Source organism: Phyllostomus discolor, chromosome 8, assembly GCF_004126475.2.
Source record: "Phyllostomus discolor isolate MPI-MPIP mPhyDis1 chromosome 8, mPhyDis1.pri.v3, whole genome shotgun sequence".
In the NCBI taxonomy this organism is placed as follows: Eukaryota; Metazoa; Chordata; class Mammalia; order Chiroptera; family Phyllostomidae; genus Phyllostomus; species Phyllostomus discolor.
In genome coordinates this window covers 48,219,589-48,238,830 of record NC_040910.2, presented here as the reverse complement: position 1 = coordinate 48,238,830, position 19,242 = coordinate 48,219,589, and the positions used below count along the sequence as shown (strand labels likewise).

Below are 19,242 nucleotides of genomic sequence, written 5' to 3'. Positions count from 1 at the left end.
GGACAGACTTTAAGAGGTGAGGGCAGGGAAGGAAGAGCGGACAAGACTACGATGTTCTTTAGTGAGAGGTGGGGGGCAAGGGGCCAGTACTCGCGTGTAAGTAATTTTTGTCCGACCTCATTCCTCTGTCTCTCTCTCCCTCCTGTCTCTCTTGTCTCTGCTTCTTTCCTTCGTGTGTGTCTCTTTCTTTTTTCTATATCCGTGTCTCCCTGCTTCTCTGTATGTATCTCTCTCTGTCTGTGAACATCTGTATCTTTCTCCTCCAGAGGGAGAGGATTGGAGAGGCATGAGGGAGTCAGGATGGGACACAGCAGAAGACCATCCCTGTCCTCTGGCTCCTGGCCTCTCTGAGATGTGCCCTCTCTCCTTCCCTCCCCTCAGTATTCGTTCCAAGATGAACAAGACAAGCCTCTCCCCGTCCCCAGCAACCAGTGTTGTAAGTACCTCTCCATCCCTTCCTTGGCCTCCCTCCCCCACCCATGGCTGTTGTGTGTAACAGGCCAACCCCTCTCCAGAGGTGTGGGTCCTAAGAGTGGGCAGTTAACGCTCACAGTGTGGTGGAAAGAAGAAGAGATCTGGGACTTGGGTTCAAGTTCTGCCTTGCTCTGTGGCTGCAGGCATGCCAGTGCCCCTCTCTGATCCCTGGAGTTGCTCTCTTTGAAACCATGCATCTGACAGCCCTTCACTTTGAGGGGTCCCAGAACATCTAGAGGCTTAAAAAACATTTTGCAGATGCCTTAATCCTGTTCATCAAACCCAGATGAGAGGCTCTTTCATGAGGCCAGCACAGGCCCCCAAGCAGCCCCCAGCCGGAGGGAGCAGATGGACACTGACGGTCCTGCCGACACGTGTAAAACAGGCACACATTCGCCCGTTTTCTTAGATGAAGAAACTGAGGCCCAGGAGGAGAAGCAGCTTGCCCAAGGTCACACACCCGGCAGGAGGCAAAGCCAGGATTTGAACTAGGTCTGAGGGACTCTTTCCACTGCACTGCGTCTATTTTTGTTGATGATGATCATGTTCCTCCGCCTACTGCCCCTGCATCCAGGCTGGAGTTTTCAAGATTCTTTATGTTCCTTGGCCCTGTGGGCACTCAGAGGCACCCAGACCAGTTCTCCATGGGCCAAGGAGATGTTTCTTTCCCAAAAGTTCCTCCCGAGTCCTCTGGAGTGGGGAGGAAGTGACAGATCTAGGGTCGAACCCAAACCCATGATGCTTTGTCCCCACCCTGCACTTCACCTTCTTTCTCCAGTTCCATCTTCTTCCTTATCCCCCTTTTCTCCCTCCCCTGCTCTCTCACTGTCTCCCTGTACCTGTTTTTCACTCCCCCCATATGCCCAGGATGGTGATGGTAGAGCCTAGTGGGGGAGCTGCTAGGGGACTGCAGTTGGGGGACCCAGTTCTGTTCTAACTTGGGGTGTGTTACTGAGAAAGTCTCTTGACTTCCTTGCCTGGGGGGAAGCCACCACTTCCCAGAAGGAATTATAAGCCCTCTACCCCTATGAATGGGCTCACTGAAGGTTGTGGTGGGGGCAGGGCCAGACAGGGTGGAGGCAGGAGCAGATGACAGAGTACCTGGGCAGGTGGACTGAAATGAAGAGTGGGTTCAGTTTGGGAATGGAGACCCAGCATTCACCTCCAAGTCCTCTTAGGAATGAATGTTCATGGAGGAGTCAGGCTTCTGGTCCGAGGCATTTCTCACAATGCCAGGCGCTGGGAACGAAGAAGGGAGATGTGGTTCTCTTCCTGGCCCTGAGGCTCGGAGGCTGTGTGACTTGAGGCTGCTCATCCCACCTCTCTGAGCCCTGTTTCTTCACCTGTACGATGAGCAGGATGAGAAAAACCCACCCGACAGGGGTGTTTTAGGATTTCCTAAATTTAGGATTTCCAGTTCAATATTTCTTTCCTCACGCACGAGATAGGGGAGGGAAGGAGAGGGGTGTGCTGCCCCCAGACTTCAGAACAGAAATGCCCCTTTTGTTACTTCCTGGCTAAGCCTGTGGCCTCCTCCAAAAACAGATATTCCGCCTTTCTCCCAAGGTGGTGAGTGAAGGCATGACAAATGTCAGTGGTTAGAGTGGTACTTGGGGAAAGATCCTCAGAGGTCAGGAGGCGACTGGGGTCCTGGATGGGAGGATGGGGAGAATGAGGAGGACGGTGGAGCCCCCCTCCAAGTGCCCCCCTGCCTGCTCCCTTTTATTGTCTCTGCCCCTTCTCTTTGTAGGCAACTGGAATTATTTTGGCTGGGGTGAGCAGCAGAGTAAGTACTCAGCTTGACATCCTGGGAGGCCACGGGGAGGGGGTGCCTTGGCAGCCCCACCCCCCCACCGTGCAGGGAAACGAGGAGCCCGCAGCTGGCACACTGGGGCCCGGCAGCAAGGCCCCTTCCCCGCCCTCCTGCCCGACCGTTAACATCTGTCTTGGGGCTCCTGCTCTGTCTGGTGGGGAGTGGGCATTGCCATTGGGGTGGAAGGGTTCAGCTGGGAGGCCTGGGCATTTAGACGGGAGACCTGCCTGTCTCCAGCTGGGCACTGTGACCCCTGTACCCCCACTCCCCATGTATAACCTCCTCTCCTGTGACTCCTTCCTCTTTTTGTCTCCCTGTCTTCCTCCTCCACCTGGAAAAGTCACTCTGAGGGTGGGGGTGGGGAAGAAAGAGGGTCTCAGAGCAGAGAGCAGGGGTCCTCAGGTGGATATCATTTCCGAGACCTCCTTCCAAAGCCCCCTCACACACATCTTCCTCCAATTTGCCCCCAGAGGAGGAAGACAGGCCATCCCCCCAATTTGGATACCCATCTGTCTCCCTAAGGAAGAGTTCTCTAGTTTCCATGTCCTTCCTCTTCCAGAGAAATCCAGTCCTTTAGTCTGAATATGAATCTGTGCCCTCTCTCCTCCGCCAGCTGGGGGCCCCTCCACCCCGACCCTTCCCCTGGTGGACAGACTCCACTCCCCCCTCCCTCCAGGACCAGGGAAAGTGTTTACATGTTCTCCGAGCCAAACAATTTTTGTCAAAAACGAGTTGGTCAGAAATCAATTTGACCAGAATACACATTAGGCAGAAAAGATTTGGTAACAACCAGTTTGCCACAAGCAAACAATACCATCAAAACAGAGATGTTTTTGGTTTTAAATCCAATTTGGCTTAAAGCTGATAACTGGGTGAAAAGCAAAGACCACTGGGCCAAAGCAGACCTTTTTTGGAGACACAAGTGTTGAAAGTTGGAAACAGCAATTTGGTAAAAAGCAGAGTCTGGGTGAAAACAAAAATACAATCAAAAGCAATTTGCCCCTCAAAAACACACAATTTGTCAGAAAAGAAGAGTTGGGTGAACATGCACACAGCCTCATGTGACTTGGTTGAAAACATCTTGGCTTGGTCAAGAACAATTTGGTAAAGAGAAAGCCAATTTGGCCAAAGACCTGAATAATTGGATAGAAAACCAGTTGGTCATTGGGGCAATTTGGTGACATTGACAAATTTTCCAGAGCTTCGAGGGGGATCGTCCAGGTTTCAGATCCCCCACCTCAGGCTTTTACAGGATGGGAGGGGACAGGGTGGAAGGCTCGGAGGTCACAGTGGCACAAGTTAAATGAGAAACTGGGAATCCACAGTTGCCTTGGTAGGGCCAGCTTTGCCAGCTGAAAATGAATTAAGGCTTTCCTAAAGGTAAAATAACCGAAGGAATGTATGAATTAGTTTTTAAAAATTTACCACATTTTAAGAATTGGACTTATTTATTGAATATATATAGAAACAGACACATTAGCTGGAAAAGAATTAGAAGGTTAAAGTAACAAAGAAACAAAAATAGACAAACATCTGGGAAATAATACTTAAAACAAAAATACTTAAATAAAAAATACTTAAAGGAATAAAAAGAGGGGAGCCACCTCCTTGGTGTTTAAAATCACCAGTAAATTGATGCTGTGGGCCACCCAGCCAGGGGGTTATTTATTTTTTTGCACCCCTTTTCCAACCCAAGTGTTTTCAAAATAAATAGTCTCTCCTGCCCTGCAACGATCTAACATCCCTCGACACCATTCCATTTTCTTTTTACTGAGAAAAAAAAACCTGTTTTCTTTTTACTAAGGAAAACAAACCAAACTAAAAACATCCTTTAATTTTTATGCAACACTTGAAGTTTGGCAACTCCACCCTGGTCCGTTTTATTGATAGATTCTGGGTGTGTGGTGGACTCGCCCACCTAACGACCTAATCCTCTTGAGGCAGACAGTACCTGGTCAGAGCCCCTTCTTTTTTCCTGTGCACGTGAGTTCAGATGTGAGGTCTCAGTTCTCAGATACCAAGAAATCTCTGAGGGTTAAAGGGCATTTGTACTCCGCCTTGGCCTTTCAACTTCTCCTTTGAAAGGGGAAGTTGATCTCCTTTCAACTTCTTTGAGTATTTGCTTGACTCCTGTTATGGAAAGCTCATTGCCTGATTTGGCGGGGAACAGGACATTTTGTTTTCAGAGATCCTGGACTTTGGCAAAGTCCATTCTTACATTTGAGCTGAAAGACATCCTCCCATTTTCACTGTCCTCACATTTTAGCACCTACCCTGGACCCCAGACTCCAGGTCCAGTTTGATCCACCTAAGGCAAAGCAGGGTTTTCACCTCCCTTATTCTAAAGCCTGTGCCTCTATTTACATGACCCAATATCCTTTATTCATTCTGGTTACTCTTCTTAGATTAGCAGCCAGTGAAGGTCCCCTAAGTCTGAGATCCTGCTTTGGTCCCCATTGTATTCTCTCTCTCTCTCTCCCTCTCTCTCCTCCACCCATCCCTCCTCATTCTGCCTCCTCTCTCTTCCAGATGATGACCCTGACAGTGCAGTGGATGATCGTGACAGTGACTATCGCAGCGAGACAAGCAACAGCATCCCCCCACCTTATTACACTACATCCCAGCCCAATGCTTCAGTCCACCAGTATTCTGTTCGTCCACCACCCTTGGGTTCCCGGGAATCCTACAGTGACTCCATGCACAGTTATGAGGAGTTCTCCGAGCCACAGGCCCTCAGGTAGCCACCCTGGAGCCGAGGTCCCTGTGTGTGTGTGTGTGTGTGTGTGTGTCTAGCCCTGTCTTCTGGAGTGAAGATAGGAGTAGGGGGCTGGAGGGAGCTGGAGGTATAGGTGACTGGGTCTAGAAAAGCAGCATTCACACTTTCTTATAAGCAGTAGAGCCCTTGCTTTACCCAAAATTTTGCAAGAAAATTCCACAAGATTAAGAAAAGTGGGCCCTGGCTGGTGTAGCTCAGTGGATTGAGCGCGGGCTGGGAACCAAAGTGTCCCAGGTTCGATTCCCAGCCAGGGTACATTCATGGGTTGCAGGCCAGAACCCCCAGCAACCGCACATTGAATCTCTCTCTCTCTCTGTCTCTCTCTCTCTCCCTCCCTCCCTCCCTCCCTTCCCTCTCTAAAAAAATAAATAAAATATAAAAAAAAGAATTAAAAAAAAGATACTCTCAAGGCCTTTAAAAAAAAAAGAAAAGAAAAGTGGGTCTGCTTTGGCTGAAGAAAGAAAGTCCAAATGCCCCTGATTGATCCCACTGAAATATGGGGGCTCCTTGTACTCCTTTAAAAATCCACTGGTCCCTATCTACTGTCTTACTGGGTGGGGGAGGGTGGGTGGTAAGAGATCACTATTAGTGGGGGATGTGAGACACGGCGCTGTTGGAAAAATCCCAGCAAGCAGCTGGCTGGGCGTCCCAGGTGGTCCTGCCCAACCCTCCTGGTGGCCCCAGACCCTGTGTTCCTGGCCAGCAAGCATGGGCACAGTGACTTGGGAGCTGCTCCTACTCTGTCCAGCCATTGTCACCATTCCTTTGAAAGTAAGCTGTCCCCAGCCACTAGGTGGGCCCCTGGCCTCCATGTACCTTACCACTGCCCAGGGCAGGGTGTCGGTCCTTGAGCCGAGGAGGCTGAAACTCCAGCCTGCTGCCCCTCCTCATTGACCTGACCACCCTAGTCCTGGTTTCCAAACAGAACAATAGCAAACATGGAATTAAACAGCTTGAATATTTGTACGGCATTTAGGTAAATAGAAAACACATCTGTCCTTGCTGAAAGTTCTATTGGACAGTGTGAGAGTTTGGGTAAAATGTAATCTGAAGGAAAACTTCATAAGCTTCCTACTCAGACTTGACCATTGACCAATACAATTTGTTTTGCAGATATTTGAACAACCCTTATTTTGAATTTTTCTATAGTTAATATACACCACAGAAAGTTTAGCTAGTTTATAGATATTTTGGGAGGAAGTTATTAAAACACTGAGCATCTACTCTAGCCTTTATATTTTAGAATGAAATGAAATAACACATTCAAGGTAAAAACATTTAGTGGCAGAAATGGGACGAACCAAGCAAGATCGTGTTCCCGGCAGTGGGCACAAGCTTAGCGTGTTTGGAGGAACAGCAAGGAGGTGTGCAACCAAGAGCAGGGGTTGAGAAAGAGGGACAGAGAGTCTTGTTGTGGGTTTTTGGGGTTTGGGCCACCAGTTGCTGTACCGTTGTCGTTTTGGTCACAAGGACAACTAAGGCCTGGTTTGCATTTTGGACACGGGTGTTTGATTTGGGTTTATGTGTTCAAAGAATCCCTCTGTTGCTTCCATGGGCAGGGACTGTTGGGGACAGGAATGGATGTTGGGGCAGCATTGTGTGGAGATGGCAGAGCCTGACCAGGGCAGGGCCCGGGGTTGCAGAGAATTGAGAGAATTTTATGTACATCTGCAAGCTGGAGTTAAGGGACCTGTGATAGGGCTGGCTGGGAGCGGAGGTTGAGGCAAGGAGTGGAGGCAGAAAGGCCCCGAGCCTCAGCGAATGAGGGGGCTCGGTGGTGGAAGGGCCAGGTTGAGGTGGGAAACGTCAAGAGCCAGGCACAACAACCATGGCAACGTCGCAGGAGCCCTAGGTCTCCATGGGGGCTGTGGTGAAGACATTGATTCAGGATCCTCAGCATGTGGGAGGAGCGTAGACAGGGGCAGCACACAGTAGGTCATCAATGATCTCTAAGTTCATTGATCTGGTTTATTGTCTGTCCACCTAGACCATAAATGCCACAAGAGCAGGCTTTCTCTTTTTTTGCTCATAACTGTGTTTCCCTGGCACCTATGGTGGGGCCCAGTGCACAGCAGGTACTCCAGCAGTGCTGGCAGGTGCTCGCTCCAGCAGTGCTGAGTAAACGACTGGGTGTTGGACCTGTGGGACTAGGGCTGGCTGGGCACTGGCTCTGTGCCTGGCCTGAGCCCCACACCCCTCAGCCCCACAGGCAGCAGCCGTTATGCCTCCTCAGGGGAGCTGAGCCAGGGCAGCTCACAGCTGAGCGAGGACTTTGACCCAGATGAGCAGAGCCTGCAGGGCTCCGAGTTGGAGGACGAGCGGGACCGGGACTCCTACCACTCCTGCCACAGCTCAGTCAGCTACCACAAGGACTCTCCGCACTGGGACCAGGATGAGGATGAGTTGGACGAGGAGCTAGATGAGGAGCTGGATGAGGACCTGGATGAGGACCTGGAGGACTTCCTGGAGGAGGAGGAGGAGCTGCCTGAGGATGAAGAAGAGCTGGAAGAGGAAGAGGAGGTGCCTGATGACATCCGTGCCTATGCTGAGCACCAGGAGGCGGCCGTCGCTGAGCCCAAGGACTTCAAGCGTGTCAGTCTTTTGCCAGCCGCCCCAGAGAAGGAGGACAAGGCCCCGGCCTTGCCCACTGAGGCCCCTGCTGTGGCCAAAGTGGCTCCTGAGCCAGCTGTGCCTGAGGAGGTGCCTACAGCTGAGCCCCCCAAAGCTGAGGAAAGGTAATGAGAGGGGGCTGAGGGACTGTCACAAGGTCACCATGATCAGGGGTCAGTGATGCCATGTTGGAGTGAACACGGACCTAGGAATTGGAGGGGAGGGCAGAGTTGTCACAGGACCATGGGTTTACTGAAGAAATCAAGATGGGCCCAGGTGGTCAGAGGGGTTCAGTGGGGTTAGAGGAGGTCAAGCTGGGTCATGAAGGTGTCTTAGGGGTTGTGAGGGGCTGGAGAAGTCACAAATGCATTGGGAGGACCCTGAGCAAATAGATTTACAAAGGGTCTCAGGGCCAGGAGGATGGAAAAGGGTGTCTGGGGACCCAAAGTTGTCAGGTGATGGGCATGTGGGAAGAGGACAGAGGCACTGGGACAGGTCAGAGGGTGGCACAGGTGGGTTCTAGTGTCTCTGAAGGACCAGGAATCACTCAGAAGGCAGAGGGTGGAGGGAGAGCCAGCCCTGGAACCTCAGGATGCCCCGTGCCTCAGTTTCAGGCCGCAAGAAGATGAGGAAGGCCAGGAGGGTCAGGACTCCATGTCGAGGGCTAAGGCCAACTGGCTGCGAGCCTTCAACAAAGTGCGGCTGCAGCTGCAGGAGGTGAGTGAGAGCCCTGGCCAGCTCACACTCTTTCCCAGTGCCCCCATCATGACTGTACCCAGAATGGCCATGCCCACTCCCCCACTCCTCTAATGCTCCTGCCACACTGGTCCTTTTCCTAGCCCTACCCACCACAGCAGTCCATGCCACACCCCATGGACAGCTTGGCCATGCCTACTTCCTCACCCCTTCCACCATGTCTGTTCCTCTATAAGTCCTGGTCCTTCCATGGCTCCGCCCATACCAACCCAGCCCCATGCTTGCCTGCCCTTGCCCTGGCTCTACCATTCCTGGTCTCACCCACACCTGCCTGCCCTATCCCCCATTCCAAGATCCAGCCCAGCCTCTCCTATGCCAACCTGATATTTCTAAGCAGGGGAGGAGGAGAAGTGAGCTGTGCCCTGGACCTAGGTCATGGCTACAGCCATGTCAGGGATCAAGTTCATGGACAGGGGTAGAGGTTAGGAATAGGGGTAGAGATCAAGATTAAGGCAGCAGTCAGAGGTCAGAGTTAGAATTGGTATCAAGGGATGAGATCAGTGCTTGGGATCATATTGGGTGTCACTGTCAGTGTTGGGAAAGGTCCAGAGTCAGGTCAGTGTTAGAAAGGGAATTCAGTGAGAGACAAAATTAGTGTCAGGGTCAGGGTGATGACTATTCAGATGTGCAGCAAGATTGAGACCCTTTACTTACTCCTCCAGTCATTCAAATGACTCTGGGCTGCAGACAGAGCAGTGTTATTATCCAGGGGAAACTTCTGGATAATTTGGATGAGGCTGGCAAGAGGAGATCCTAATCACATTCCCAAAATTTTCAACCATCCAGTATCAGAGCCACAAAAATTTCAAATCAAATTTCCTGTCAGTTTAAAAAAAATTTTATTTTGTACTAAATAAGATATTCACATGATTCCAAGTTTAAAAGGTAGAAAAGAATATACAGTGAAAAGTCTATTGAATAACTTTCAAAATTAAATGGGAAAAAAAAAAAAACAAAGCAACAGCTATTACCCTTGTCCTGGAACCAGTGATATGACAAGAAAAATAAATGTGGGCAGGCTCTCTGGGTTTTGTAGATGGGACATAAAAAAATGCAAGGCAATTAGGAAAATTCCCTGGAGGAGGTGACACTTAAAGTATTCAAAATACTTCAGTAATATTTCAGAAGAGAGTGCTGCCCACTCCCCCTTCAGCCACGCTACCCTTTAGTTAATGACATGGGACATGGGAGGTGTAGACTAGAGTCTACACTGAGACCTGAATGATAAATGGAGGTTTCTTGGGTGCAGAAGGTGGGAGCATGTACACACAGGTGGTACAGCTTGGGCAAGGGCCCTGAGGCACAAAAGCAGACAGACAGGTGAGGCTGCAGGGAGTTTAAGAAATGATAGGTTCTTGTGAGTGTTTGAACCAGCCGCTGAGAATCCCCAGAGGCTACAAAAGCATAAGCTCTTGCTGGAATGATGCTAACACATCCTCAGGTTGATAGATGAGGAGACTAACATCCATGAAGGCTGACGGCAGAGAAGAATTCCTCTCTCCCATTTCACAGATGGAAAAGCTGAGAAAACCAGTGAGCTCCCTAAGGACACACAGTGAGGACTAGGTCCCCAGGTTTCCTGACCCACAACCAAAAGAGAAGACAGAAGTGGGTTTGGAGACTGCCTGGCCCTGGGGAAGGACAGCCACACTCACCACATCTGTCTGTTCCACAGGCCCGGGGAGAAGGAGAGATGTCCAAATCCCTGTGGTTCAAAGGCGGGTGAGTAATGGAGCTCTGGGGCTGGGAGGAAGTTTTGAACCCAGAGCTTGAGTCTAGTTTGCACCGTAGCCAGCAAGGGCAGGGACAGGTTCCATTTAGACGGGGCACAGAGTAGGCATGGGTGAGAGAAACAGCGGAACCACTATCAAAAGACACTCAGGAGCCAAAGGTAGTAACATGTTGAGCCCTCACAACAAAGCTATGGGGGAGCACTACTCTGTTTTACAGGTGGGGAAACTGAGTCCGGAGAGGTATATGCCTTGCCCAAGTCACACAACTCAAAAGTGCTTCCCTCTAAAAATAAATGTGAGATAAAGAAAAAACCCATTTTCCTGCACTGCCCATCTGCAAGCCTAGAGTGAATATTTTGTTTTCATTCCACTTTTAAATCTCCCAGACTATTGCTGTGGCTGCTGGCACTTTCATTAACAATAGTCATTTGGTCTTAAATGGAGCAATTTGTCACATCTAACTTCTTAAGTTACTGATATTCGGGGAGGCGGAATTCAGCCTTTGGATAATGAGATTGCAAAAGATATTCTTAAATTACACTAATGTTTTAAAATAGCAGCAGGAGAGTGACTTCCTTGTAGATCTTTTGCAAACAGAGCCAGGAGCTGTGATTCGCAGATAAGCAGGTGTGCTGGGCGGGGAGACCCGGAGCAGGGACTGAGATGGGGATTCCTGTGTGTGTGGTGCATGGAGGAAGCTCTCTCAGGAGACACCTGTGTGGCAGGTGGGGTCAGGCCTGGGAAGCAGCTTGAGCAAAGATGTGGTTCAGGAGTCTCCAAGCCTCTGCCTGATTCTGCAGGGGGCCCTGGAGCAGGAACTGCACCTTAGAGCTTGTCCAAGATACCTATCGGCCAGGCACCTCTCTCACTGGCCAGTGAGAACCTTCAGGAGAGGAGCCACAGCCGAACCTTTCCTGGAATGAGTGCACCTCTCAGTAAAGGGAATTCACACAGGTCACTATGGCGTCTGTCACAGCGCTCACTCAGTCCTCTGGCTCCTGTAAAACTTCCAAGAGACAAGAACACAATTTCCAGTTCCCTCATTCCCCTGGGAGTTGAAACCACTTCTTCCAGGCTGGATTTTCAATAGACACATATATTTTCAATTTTGAGCATAAAGAAAGGTTTCCTTGATATTTTTATATACTACTTAGGTTTCCCTTAATTCAAATTTTTTTAAACATGGGTGCCTGCATCATCTCCCCATCTCCAGACAAGGAAGTTGAGGCCCAATGTCTTCATTTCCTGTGACAAACTACCACAAATGGGGGCTTAAAACAACAGAAATTGATTCTGTCATGGTTCTGGAGGCAGAAGTCTGAGATTAGGGTGCGGGCAGGGCCGTGCTACCTTGGCACCTATAGGGCAGAATTTCTGCCTGGCCTTTGCAGCTTTCGGGAGCTGTCGGCAGTCCTTAGTAATTCTCATTTGTAAATGTGTCACTCTGATTTCTGCCTCCATTGTCACACCACTGTCTTCTGCTTGTGTGTCTCTCTTCTTATAAAGACACCACCGTATTGGACTGGGGCCCACCCTACTCCAGTACAACCTCATCTTAGTTAATGGCCTCTGCAATAGCCTTATTTCCAAATAGGTCACATTTTGAAGTCCTAGGGTTTAGAAGTTGAATGTATATTTTGGAGGGGGGACACAATTAAATCCTTAATGCCTGGGGAAATCACATGTCCTGCCCCAGCCTCAGCTGATGTCCATTGGAGGAAGGGGAACTTCTCTGGGCTCTTGACATCCTCCTGTGTGTCTTGCAGCCCAGGGGGTGGTCTCATCATCATTGACAGCATGCCTGACATTCGTAAGAGGAAGCCCATCCCACTCGTGAGTGACCTGGTGAGTGCCTGCGCCCTCCCCTCCCCCAGTGCTCATCCTGTACAACTGCCCACAGCAGACCTGGGACTGGGGGCTGGCGAGGTGTTTCTGGGACTAATGTAATCTGGTTTCTACCCTGTGTGCTGCATGGACGCCTCAGGCCATGGTGAGTGAGTGATAGTGACCTGGCCCCTTGAGTCTCCTTCCCAGGCCCCTGTATTGGGATCTGTCAACTGGCCCCCAACCCATGGGCTCTGAGGAGGGGCCCTGCTGTGTCCTGCAGTTCATGGGTGGGGAAGAGGGCAAGTGACTCCCGACCCTGGTTCACAGTGTGGCTGATGACCATGGCCAAGTCTGGCCCGTGGCGGGAGGGGGGGTGAGTTAGGGGTGTGGGGCTGCTCACCTTCCAGGGTCCCTTCTAAACCAGAGCCTCTGTCACTTCTTTGCCTGTTCTCCTGCTGCTGTGTCCTATTCATTGTGACTTTGGCTTGACTCTGTGGCTGGTGGCCCCAAACTGTGGCTGTGGATTCTGCTCTTGGTGACTATCCCATGGGTGTCAATCTACTCCGTGACTCCGTTGGTGCCATCCCGCCCCAGTCCCTGGTCCAGTCCAGAAAAGCGGGCATCACATCGGCCTTGGCCTCCAGCACTTTGAACAACGAGGAGCTGGTGCGTGGGGTTGCAATGTGGGCTGAGGTGGGGGCTTCTGGAGGAAGAGGAAAAGGGTGTGGCAGAGACAGGCATTCGTCAGTCCCCAGGGTTGGATAGCCCAGCATCGGGTTAGCACCCTCTGTACACAGCAATCTGTGGATTCTGACCGCGTGGGGGCGGCGGAGGGACTGAGACTGGAATATACTCTGCATAGGATGAGGGTACCGGCAGGACAGGGCCCCCAGGCGAGGGCCCTGCTCCCCATACCGCACCCCCTCCCTCCTCGCAGAAAAACCACGTTTACAAGAAGACCCTGCAAGCCTTAATTTACCCCATTTCGTGCACGACACCGCACAACTTCGAGGTGTGGACGGCCACCACGCCCACCTACTGCTATGAGTGCGAGGGACTTCTGTGGGGCATCGCGCGGCAGGGCATGCGCTGCACCGATGCGGTGTCAAGTGCCACGAGAAGTGCCAGGACCTGCTCAACGCCGACTGCCTGCAGCGTGAGCGCTGGCGCGGGCGCGGGCGGGGGCGGGGACGAAGGGGTGGGACTCCGCGGAAGCAGGGTGGGAGGCGGGGCCAGAAGGAGAGGGATTTGCGAGATGGGAGGGGCATGAAGAGAGAGGCAGAGCTGTGGGCAGGTTGGAGTGTTTGGGCAGGACTCCTTTTGACGGAAGAATGGGGTTGAGAGGAGGGAAAGATGAGGTGAGAGAGCCGAAAAAGGGTGGGACGGGACTCTGGGACTGGCTTAACTACAAGGGGCGGGGTTAATGAGAGGCACTCATTCCCCTTGAGAAAAACGGGTTAGGTAGGGTTAGGGTTAGCTCAGAGAAGGGACAGGTCTTGGAGAAGCAGGGGATTCAGGGGTGTGCGGAGATTCAGAAAACAAGTAAGAAGCTCTGTTTGGGGGGTGTTGATTCTCATGAACCCCCATGGCTTAAAATGCCCATGGCAGCCGCTGAGGGCTCTGGAGGGGAAGTCGGGGTGCTGGCTGCGGTGAGGCCCGCTCCCTGGACAGTGCGGGCTGTCCGCTTCCGCAGGGGCAGCGGAGAAGAGCTCCAAGCACGGGGCTGAGGACCGGACGCAGAACATCATCATGGTGCTCAAGGACCGCATGAAGATCCGGGAGCGTAACAAGCCCGAGATCTTCGAACTCATCCAGGAGGTCTTTGCTGTGACCAAGGCCGCGCACACGCAGCAGATGAAAGCAGTCAAGCAGAGCGTGCTGGATGGCACGTCCAAATGGTCGGCCAAGATCAGCATCACTGGTGAGGCCACCAGGGGTGGGGGCTGGGGGTAGGGGGACCTTCTCAGCCTTCTATGCTCCCTCCCAGGCCTCTTCCTTCCCTTTGCTGCACATACTTGAACATATCCATGTCTTTCCCATGTCCACGTGTGTGTACATTTATGCCCACAGGTGAACATGTATGCCTCCAAAACTACGTGCATGACACTATCTGGGTGCATCTTGATTAGTGCCCCCAGAATCAGACACCAGGAAAAGGAGTTGAGGGCACATGGTTTGTCTGGAAGGTGATCACAGGAAGCCCTGGGGGGGTTTGGAAGTGAAACTGGAAGAGAAGGAGCTCTACACAGAGTGCCAACAGCAGGCAGTGCTGTGGACACCTGGGGCTCAGTCCCACCTGGGACCACTGGGGGACAGTATTGAGCTCCCACTGCAGAGTGGTCCTACCCTAGGGGCAGGGCCCTTGTGGTGTTTATCCATGCCATACCTCACTTGGGTTTCTTAGGAGACAGACCCCAAGGTGATTTCAGGGCAGGTGGGTATCCTGGAGGTGGTCCCAGGAAGCCCTGGTGGGGGGTGGAGACAGAAGTCTGGGAGCAAGAAAAGAAGGTGCCCTTCAGGTGGGCACCAGTGAGCAGGTGACTTTGTGGTCAATGGAGGTTCAGTCCCACTGGGGAACTTCAGAGGCACAGTGTAGAGCACACCCCTGAGAATGTCCCACCCCAGGGGTGACCCTGGGGCACCTTCCTATCCTTCATTGGCTGAGGGTTCCTTGGGTGTTAACTCTCTACTAAGGCCAGTGTGCCCTCAGGCCACATCACAGGCCTCCTCAGCAAGCAGCTTGTAGCCTCTGGCAGTGACTCTTTCCGGCATACGTCCTTCCTCAAGCCACATTTATGTTTGTCCTATGTGTCTTCCAGTGGTCTGTGCCCAGGGCTTGCAGGCAAAGGACAAGACGGGATCCAGTGACCCCTATGTCACTGTGCAGGTTGGGAAGACCAAGAAACGGACGAAAACCATCTATGGGAACCTGAACCCCGTGTGGGAGGAGAACTTTCATTTGTAAGCGCCTGGCTGGGTCCCCAGAATCCCATACAGAGCTCCCTGCTGAGGACCGTAGTACCAGCCAGAACCAGCTGCCTGACCCTTGCTCCTGCCTCCCCCTTGCAGTGAATGTCACAACTCCTCAGATCGAATCAAGGTCCGTGTCTGGGACGAAGATGATGATATTAAATCCCGAGTGAAGCAACGGTTCAAGAGGGAGTCTGACGACTTCCTGGGGCAGACGATCATCGAGGTGCGGACGCTAGTGGCGAGATGGACGTGTGGTACAACCTGGGTGAGTGAGGGGGTGGTCTGCAAGGGGTGGAGCAGGGAGGAGGCCCAGGGAGCCAGCCAAGATGGGGAACCTAGTTGGAAAGGAGAGACACAGTGTCAGGAGGAGTTAGTCTAGGAGCCCAGTCTGATGGCAGCAGGAAGCACCCCAGATGAGAGGATAACCTAGGCAATTCTTAGCTTGGTTTGGTAGGGGGAGGGAGGGACAGAATCTCTGTATTCCAGTCTCATGGTGGAGGCAGGAGTAAGACCTGGGGATCCTAGTCTGAACAGAGAGGCATAGACTCAGAAATCTGACCTAAGAAGGAAGATTGAACTTTAAGAATCGAATCTAAGAAAGGAGGTATACGCATAGTTCGGGCATCCTAGCCTGAGAAGTGAGCTGTAGACCCACCAGCCTTGTCCAAGATGAGTGGAATCTGTGAGCCCAATCTGATGAGGAATTCAGGATCTGTGAACTTAGTCTGAAGGTGTAGGAAGAACCCAGTCTGAGAAGGGTGGGCAGAGTCCAGGAAATTCTTTGTTTGGAAGAAATCTAGATATCCCATTCTGATGGGATATCTTCCAGTGGTCTGTGCCCAGGGCTTGCAGGCAAAGGATGCAAGTCATCCTTTGGATTGGGTTGATTGGGGGGTGGGGGGGGGCTGCAACCCTGTACAACAAGATGAGCAGTAGACTCAAGGGAGCTTGATCTGATTGGGGAGGCAGAGCCTGGGAACTCAGCTGGTGGGAGAGAAGCAGTATTTAGGGTTTCTAGTCTAAGGAGGGACATGCAGAGCCAGGAATTTAATCTGAGTGAGGAAGCAAGGTCTGGGATCCTAGTTGGAAGCGAGAGATGGGGCCTAAGGAATTCTAGTCTAATGGGAGAAACACAAGTCGAGGGATCCAATCTGAGGACAGGCACCCAGACCTTAATTTCAGGGAGTCCGGGAGGGCAACAGTCATACATACATTAAAATAGCCCAGGGCCAGATAGGAATGTTCTGACACTGCAATCCCTTTCTTCCCTGTAGACAAGCGGACTGACAAATCTGCTGTGTCCGGTGCCATCCGGCTACACATCAGTGTGGAAATCAAGGGTGAGGAGAAGGTGGCCCCCTACCATGTCCAGTACACCTGTCTGCATGAGGTGAGGCCCACTGCTCAACTGCCCACAAAGCTCATTATGATCTCCCACACTGCCAACACTCACCCATTTCTACCTGCCCCAGCTCCTCCTTCCTCTCTTCTGCCACACCCGTCCACACTCCCCTGGGCCTCTGAGGCTGTCCCTTATGCCATTCTGTCTGCCTGGAAAACTCCTCCCCATCCATCAAGGTCCAGCTTCAGGGTCCCCTTCTCTAGGAAGCCTTCCCTGACCTCAGGCAGGACTCTTTACTACCTAGCTCCAGGTCTCCCATCTGGTCCCATCCATGAACATTCAAGGTTGGGCTGTTGTGTCTGAGTCTATCTTTTCCACGTACCTGGGGGCCCCCTGGAAAGAATAAATAATTAATAGATGAATGAGTATTGAGTAGATAAAAGGATATATGGATGTAGGAGGGAGAGCAGATGGATGTCTAGTTAAACTATGGAAGTATAGGTGAATGGATGGAAGAATTGGGGTAGTCGGATAGATGGATGGGTGACTAAATGAATGGACAGATAGATGATGGATGGATGAGTGGACAGATGGATGGATGGATAAATTGATGGGGACAAATGGTTGAATATAGGTATATGTATGGGTTATTGGACAGATTAAATTGTATGTAGTAGGTGGGATGGATGGGTGTGTGGATGATTTACTGGGAGGAAGAATAGATAAATTTGGGGGTTGTTGAAGGGGTGAGGGATCAATGGATGGATAGATGGGTAAATGAATGGAAGAATGGGTGGGTGGGTGGACAAATGGCTGGGTGAGTGGATGGATGTATGGATGAACTATTGGAAGTACAGAGGTGTAATGGGTGAATTTGGGGGTAGTTAGACAGGTGGGTGGGTGAATAGATGCATCAACAGATGGATGATAGATGGATGAGTGATTGATGGTTGATTGGGTGGAAGGATAAATTGTTGGATGGATTGAATTAAGTTGTGGGTAAATGTATGGGATAGACGGATGTGTGTTGAATTATCAGAATTGTGAATTAGTGGATGGATAAATTTGGGGGTAGTTGAATGATAGGTGGATGGGTGTGTGTATGGATGGATGGATGGATGAATTATTGGAAGAATGGATAAGGGATAGGTGAAATTTTGGGTAGCTGGATGGATGAAAGAGTAGATGAATAAACAGACAGATAATGTAAGATGCCCTAGACCTGACCCCTTCTGGCCCCTTGCACTCGCTGATACACCTTCTCCCTTGTATTGGCAGAACCTGTTTCACTTCGTGACTGACATGCAGAACAATGGGGTTTGTGAAGATCCCGGATGCCAAGGGTGATGACGCCTGGAAAGTTTACTATGATGAGACAGCCCAGGAGATTGTGGATGAATTTGCCATGCGCTATGGCGTCGAGTCCATCTACCAAGCCATGACGTGAGGCTGTAGGCTGGGGTGGACATCAGGGAGAGGTGCAAGAAACTGGGCAAGGGGGTCACCAGGCAGATACTGCCAGATCTGAGATGGAAGGGGTTCATAGGAAAAGGAGTCAGAGAAGAAGTGGGTGTGGTAGGTGTTATATAATTCCTCTGGGAGGGTAGGCAAGTACCAGTGCTGGGGGTCACAGTGACAGGGATTAGAGCTGGAGTTAGAGACAGAGACAGGAGACAACCTGGAGAGGAGACAGAAAAACTCAAAGGACAGAATCAGGTGACAGAAAGGGACTGTTTGGGGGGTTGGGAGGAGTCACGGTGCTGTCTTGGAGGCATTCTGCAGGGTTACAGCCTCTCCTGGCTGGACACCAGGCCCAGTGCTTCCCACTCCCTTCCACCAAGCCACTTTGCCTGCCTCTCCTCCAAGTACATGTGTCCTGGGGTACCTGCCGTCATGAGCACCCTGCTTGCCAACATCAATGCCTATTATGCTCATACCACCGCCTCTACCAACGTGTCTGCCTCCGACCGCTTTGCAGCCTCCAATTTTGGGGTCAGTCCCAGGGGCTGGGGGATGAGGGAGAACCCAAACCTGTGGCGGTGAAACCCTGTGCAGCTCCCAGATTTCCCATTTGGACTTGATTTGCTGTGTGACGTTGTACCAGTCCCATCTCTCTGAGTCTCAGTTTACCTTTCTGTAGAATGGAAATGGATATTATAAGGGTTCAGTTCAATGGTGGATGGGATGCTTTTACTATATATTAAACCCTCAGTCAATATGATAGCCGCCTTTCACTGCTACACTCAACGCCCAAGTCTCTGCTTCCATCCACCCTCCTCCTTTTCTGCTTCCCCAGAAAGAGCGCTTTGTGAAGCTCCTGGACCAACTGCATAACTCCCTACGGATAGACCTCTCCATGTATCGGGTGAGAAGTGCGTGCATGGTGACTTGCTTACTGCCATGCATGTGTGTACCCATAAAGGACAGCCTCTAGCAGGTGTGCACATGGGAGGACCCATTCTAATGTGCAGAGTGTATTCCTCTAACACGTATACACATATGTGAGCAGCTCCTTCTCAACCTACTTGGTGCATCCAAGAAGACCTCCCAGTTGCTTCAAGGCGTTCTCATTGACCCCCAATCTACCTCCTGAAACTTGAGGGCTCTTGGATCTCCCCTGAAACACTGTGTCCCATCCTCCCCTAACCTTCTTCCATAACTCCACCTCTCTTCTCCCTTCCAACAGAATAACTTCCCAGCCAGCAGCCCGGAGAGACTCCAGGACCTCAAATCCACTGTGGACCTTCTTACCAGCATCACCTTCTTTCGGATGAAGGTAGGAAAGGGGACCCAGTCCCATTAGCTCTCCAAGAAGAATTCTCCAGGACTCTTAGCTCCTAAAAGTAGCATTTCTCCTGGAGACAAGTACCCTTTCGCAGTGACCCTCTGTTTTCACACTGTCTTATGTTTCCTTAAACCCAGAACCACATATAGCCAT

General features: G+C 51.3%; 1 protein-coding gene across 1 annotated transcript in view; it reads left to right on the top strand.

Annotated features, from left to right (window-relative positions):
• Nucleotides 1–19,242, top strand: part of UNC13A (unc-13 homolog A) — a 58,178-nt gene that overhangs the window by 14,855 nt on the left and 24,081 nt on the right. Inside the window, 21 exon segments of the mRNA XM_028519828.2 lie at nucleotides 382–436; nucleotides 2,225–2,260; nucleotides 4,817–5,024; nucleotides 7,265–7,798; nucleotides 8,282–8,390; nucleotides 10,105–10,151; nucleotides 11,929–12,007; nucleotides 12,147–12,152; nucleotides 12,584–12,655; nucleotides 12,927–13,083; nucleotides 13,086–13,145; nucleotides 13,683–13,910; nucleotides 14,809–14,950; nucleotides 15,059–15,192; nucleotides 15,195–15,227; nucleotides 16,237–16,352; nucleotides 17,583–17,624; nucleotides 17,626–17,747; nucleotides 18,146–18,296; nucleotides 18,601–18,669; nucleotides 18,991–19,080. Coding sequence (XP_028375629.1) covers nucleotides 382–436; nucleotides 2,225–2,260; nucleotides 4,817–5,024; nucleotides 7,265–7,798; nucleotides 8,282–8,390; nucleotides 10,105–10,151; nucleotides 11,929–12,007; nucleotides 12,147–12,152; nucleotides 12,584–12,655; nucleotides 12,927–13,083; nucleotides 13,086–13,145; nucleotides 13,683–13,910; nucleotides 14,809–14,950; nucleotides 15,059–15,192; nucleotides 15,195–15,227; nucleotides 16,237–16,352; nucleotides 17,583–17,624; nucleotides 17,626–17,747; nucleotides 18,146–18,296; nucleotides 18,601–18,669; nucleotides 18,991–19,080 — 2,490 coding nt within the window.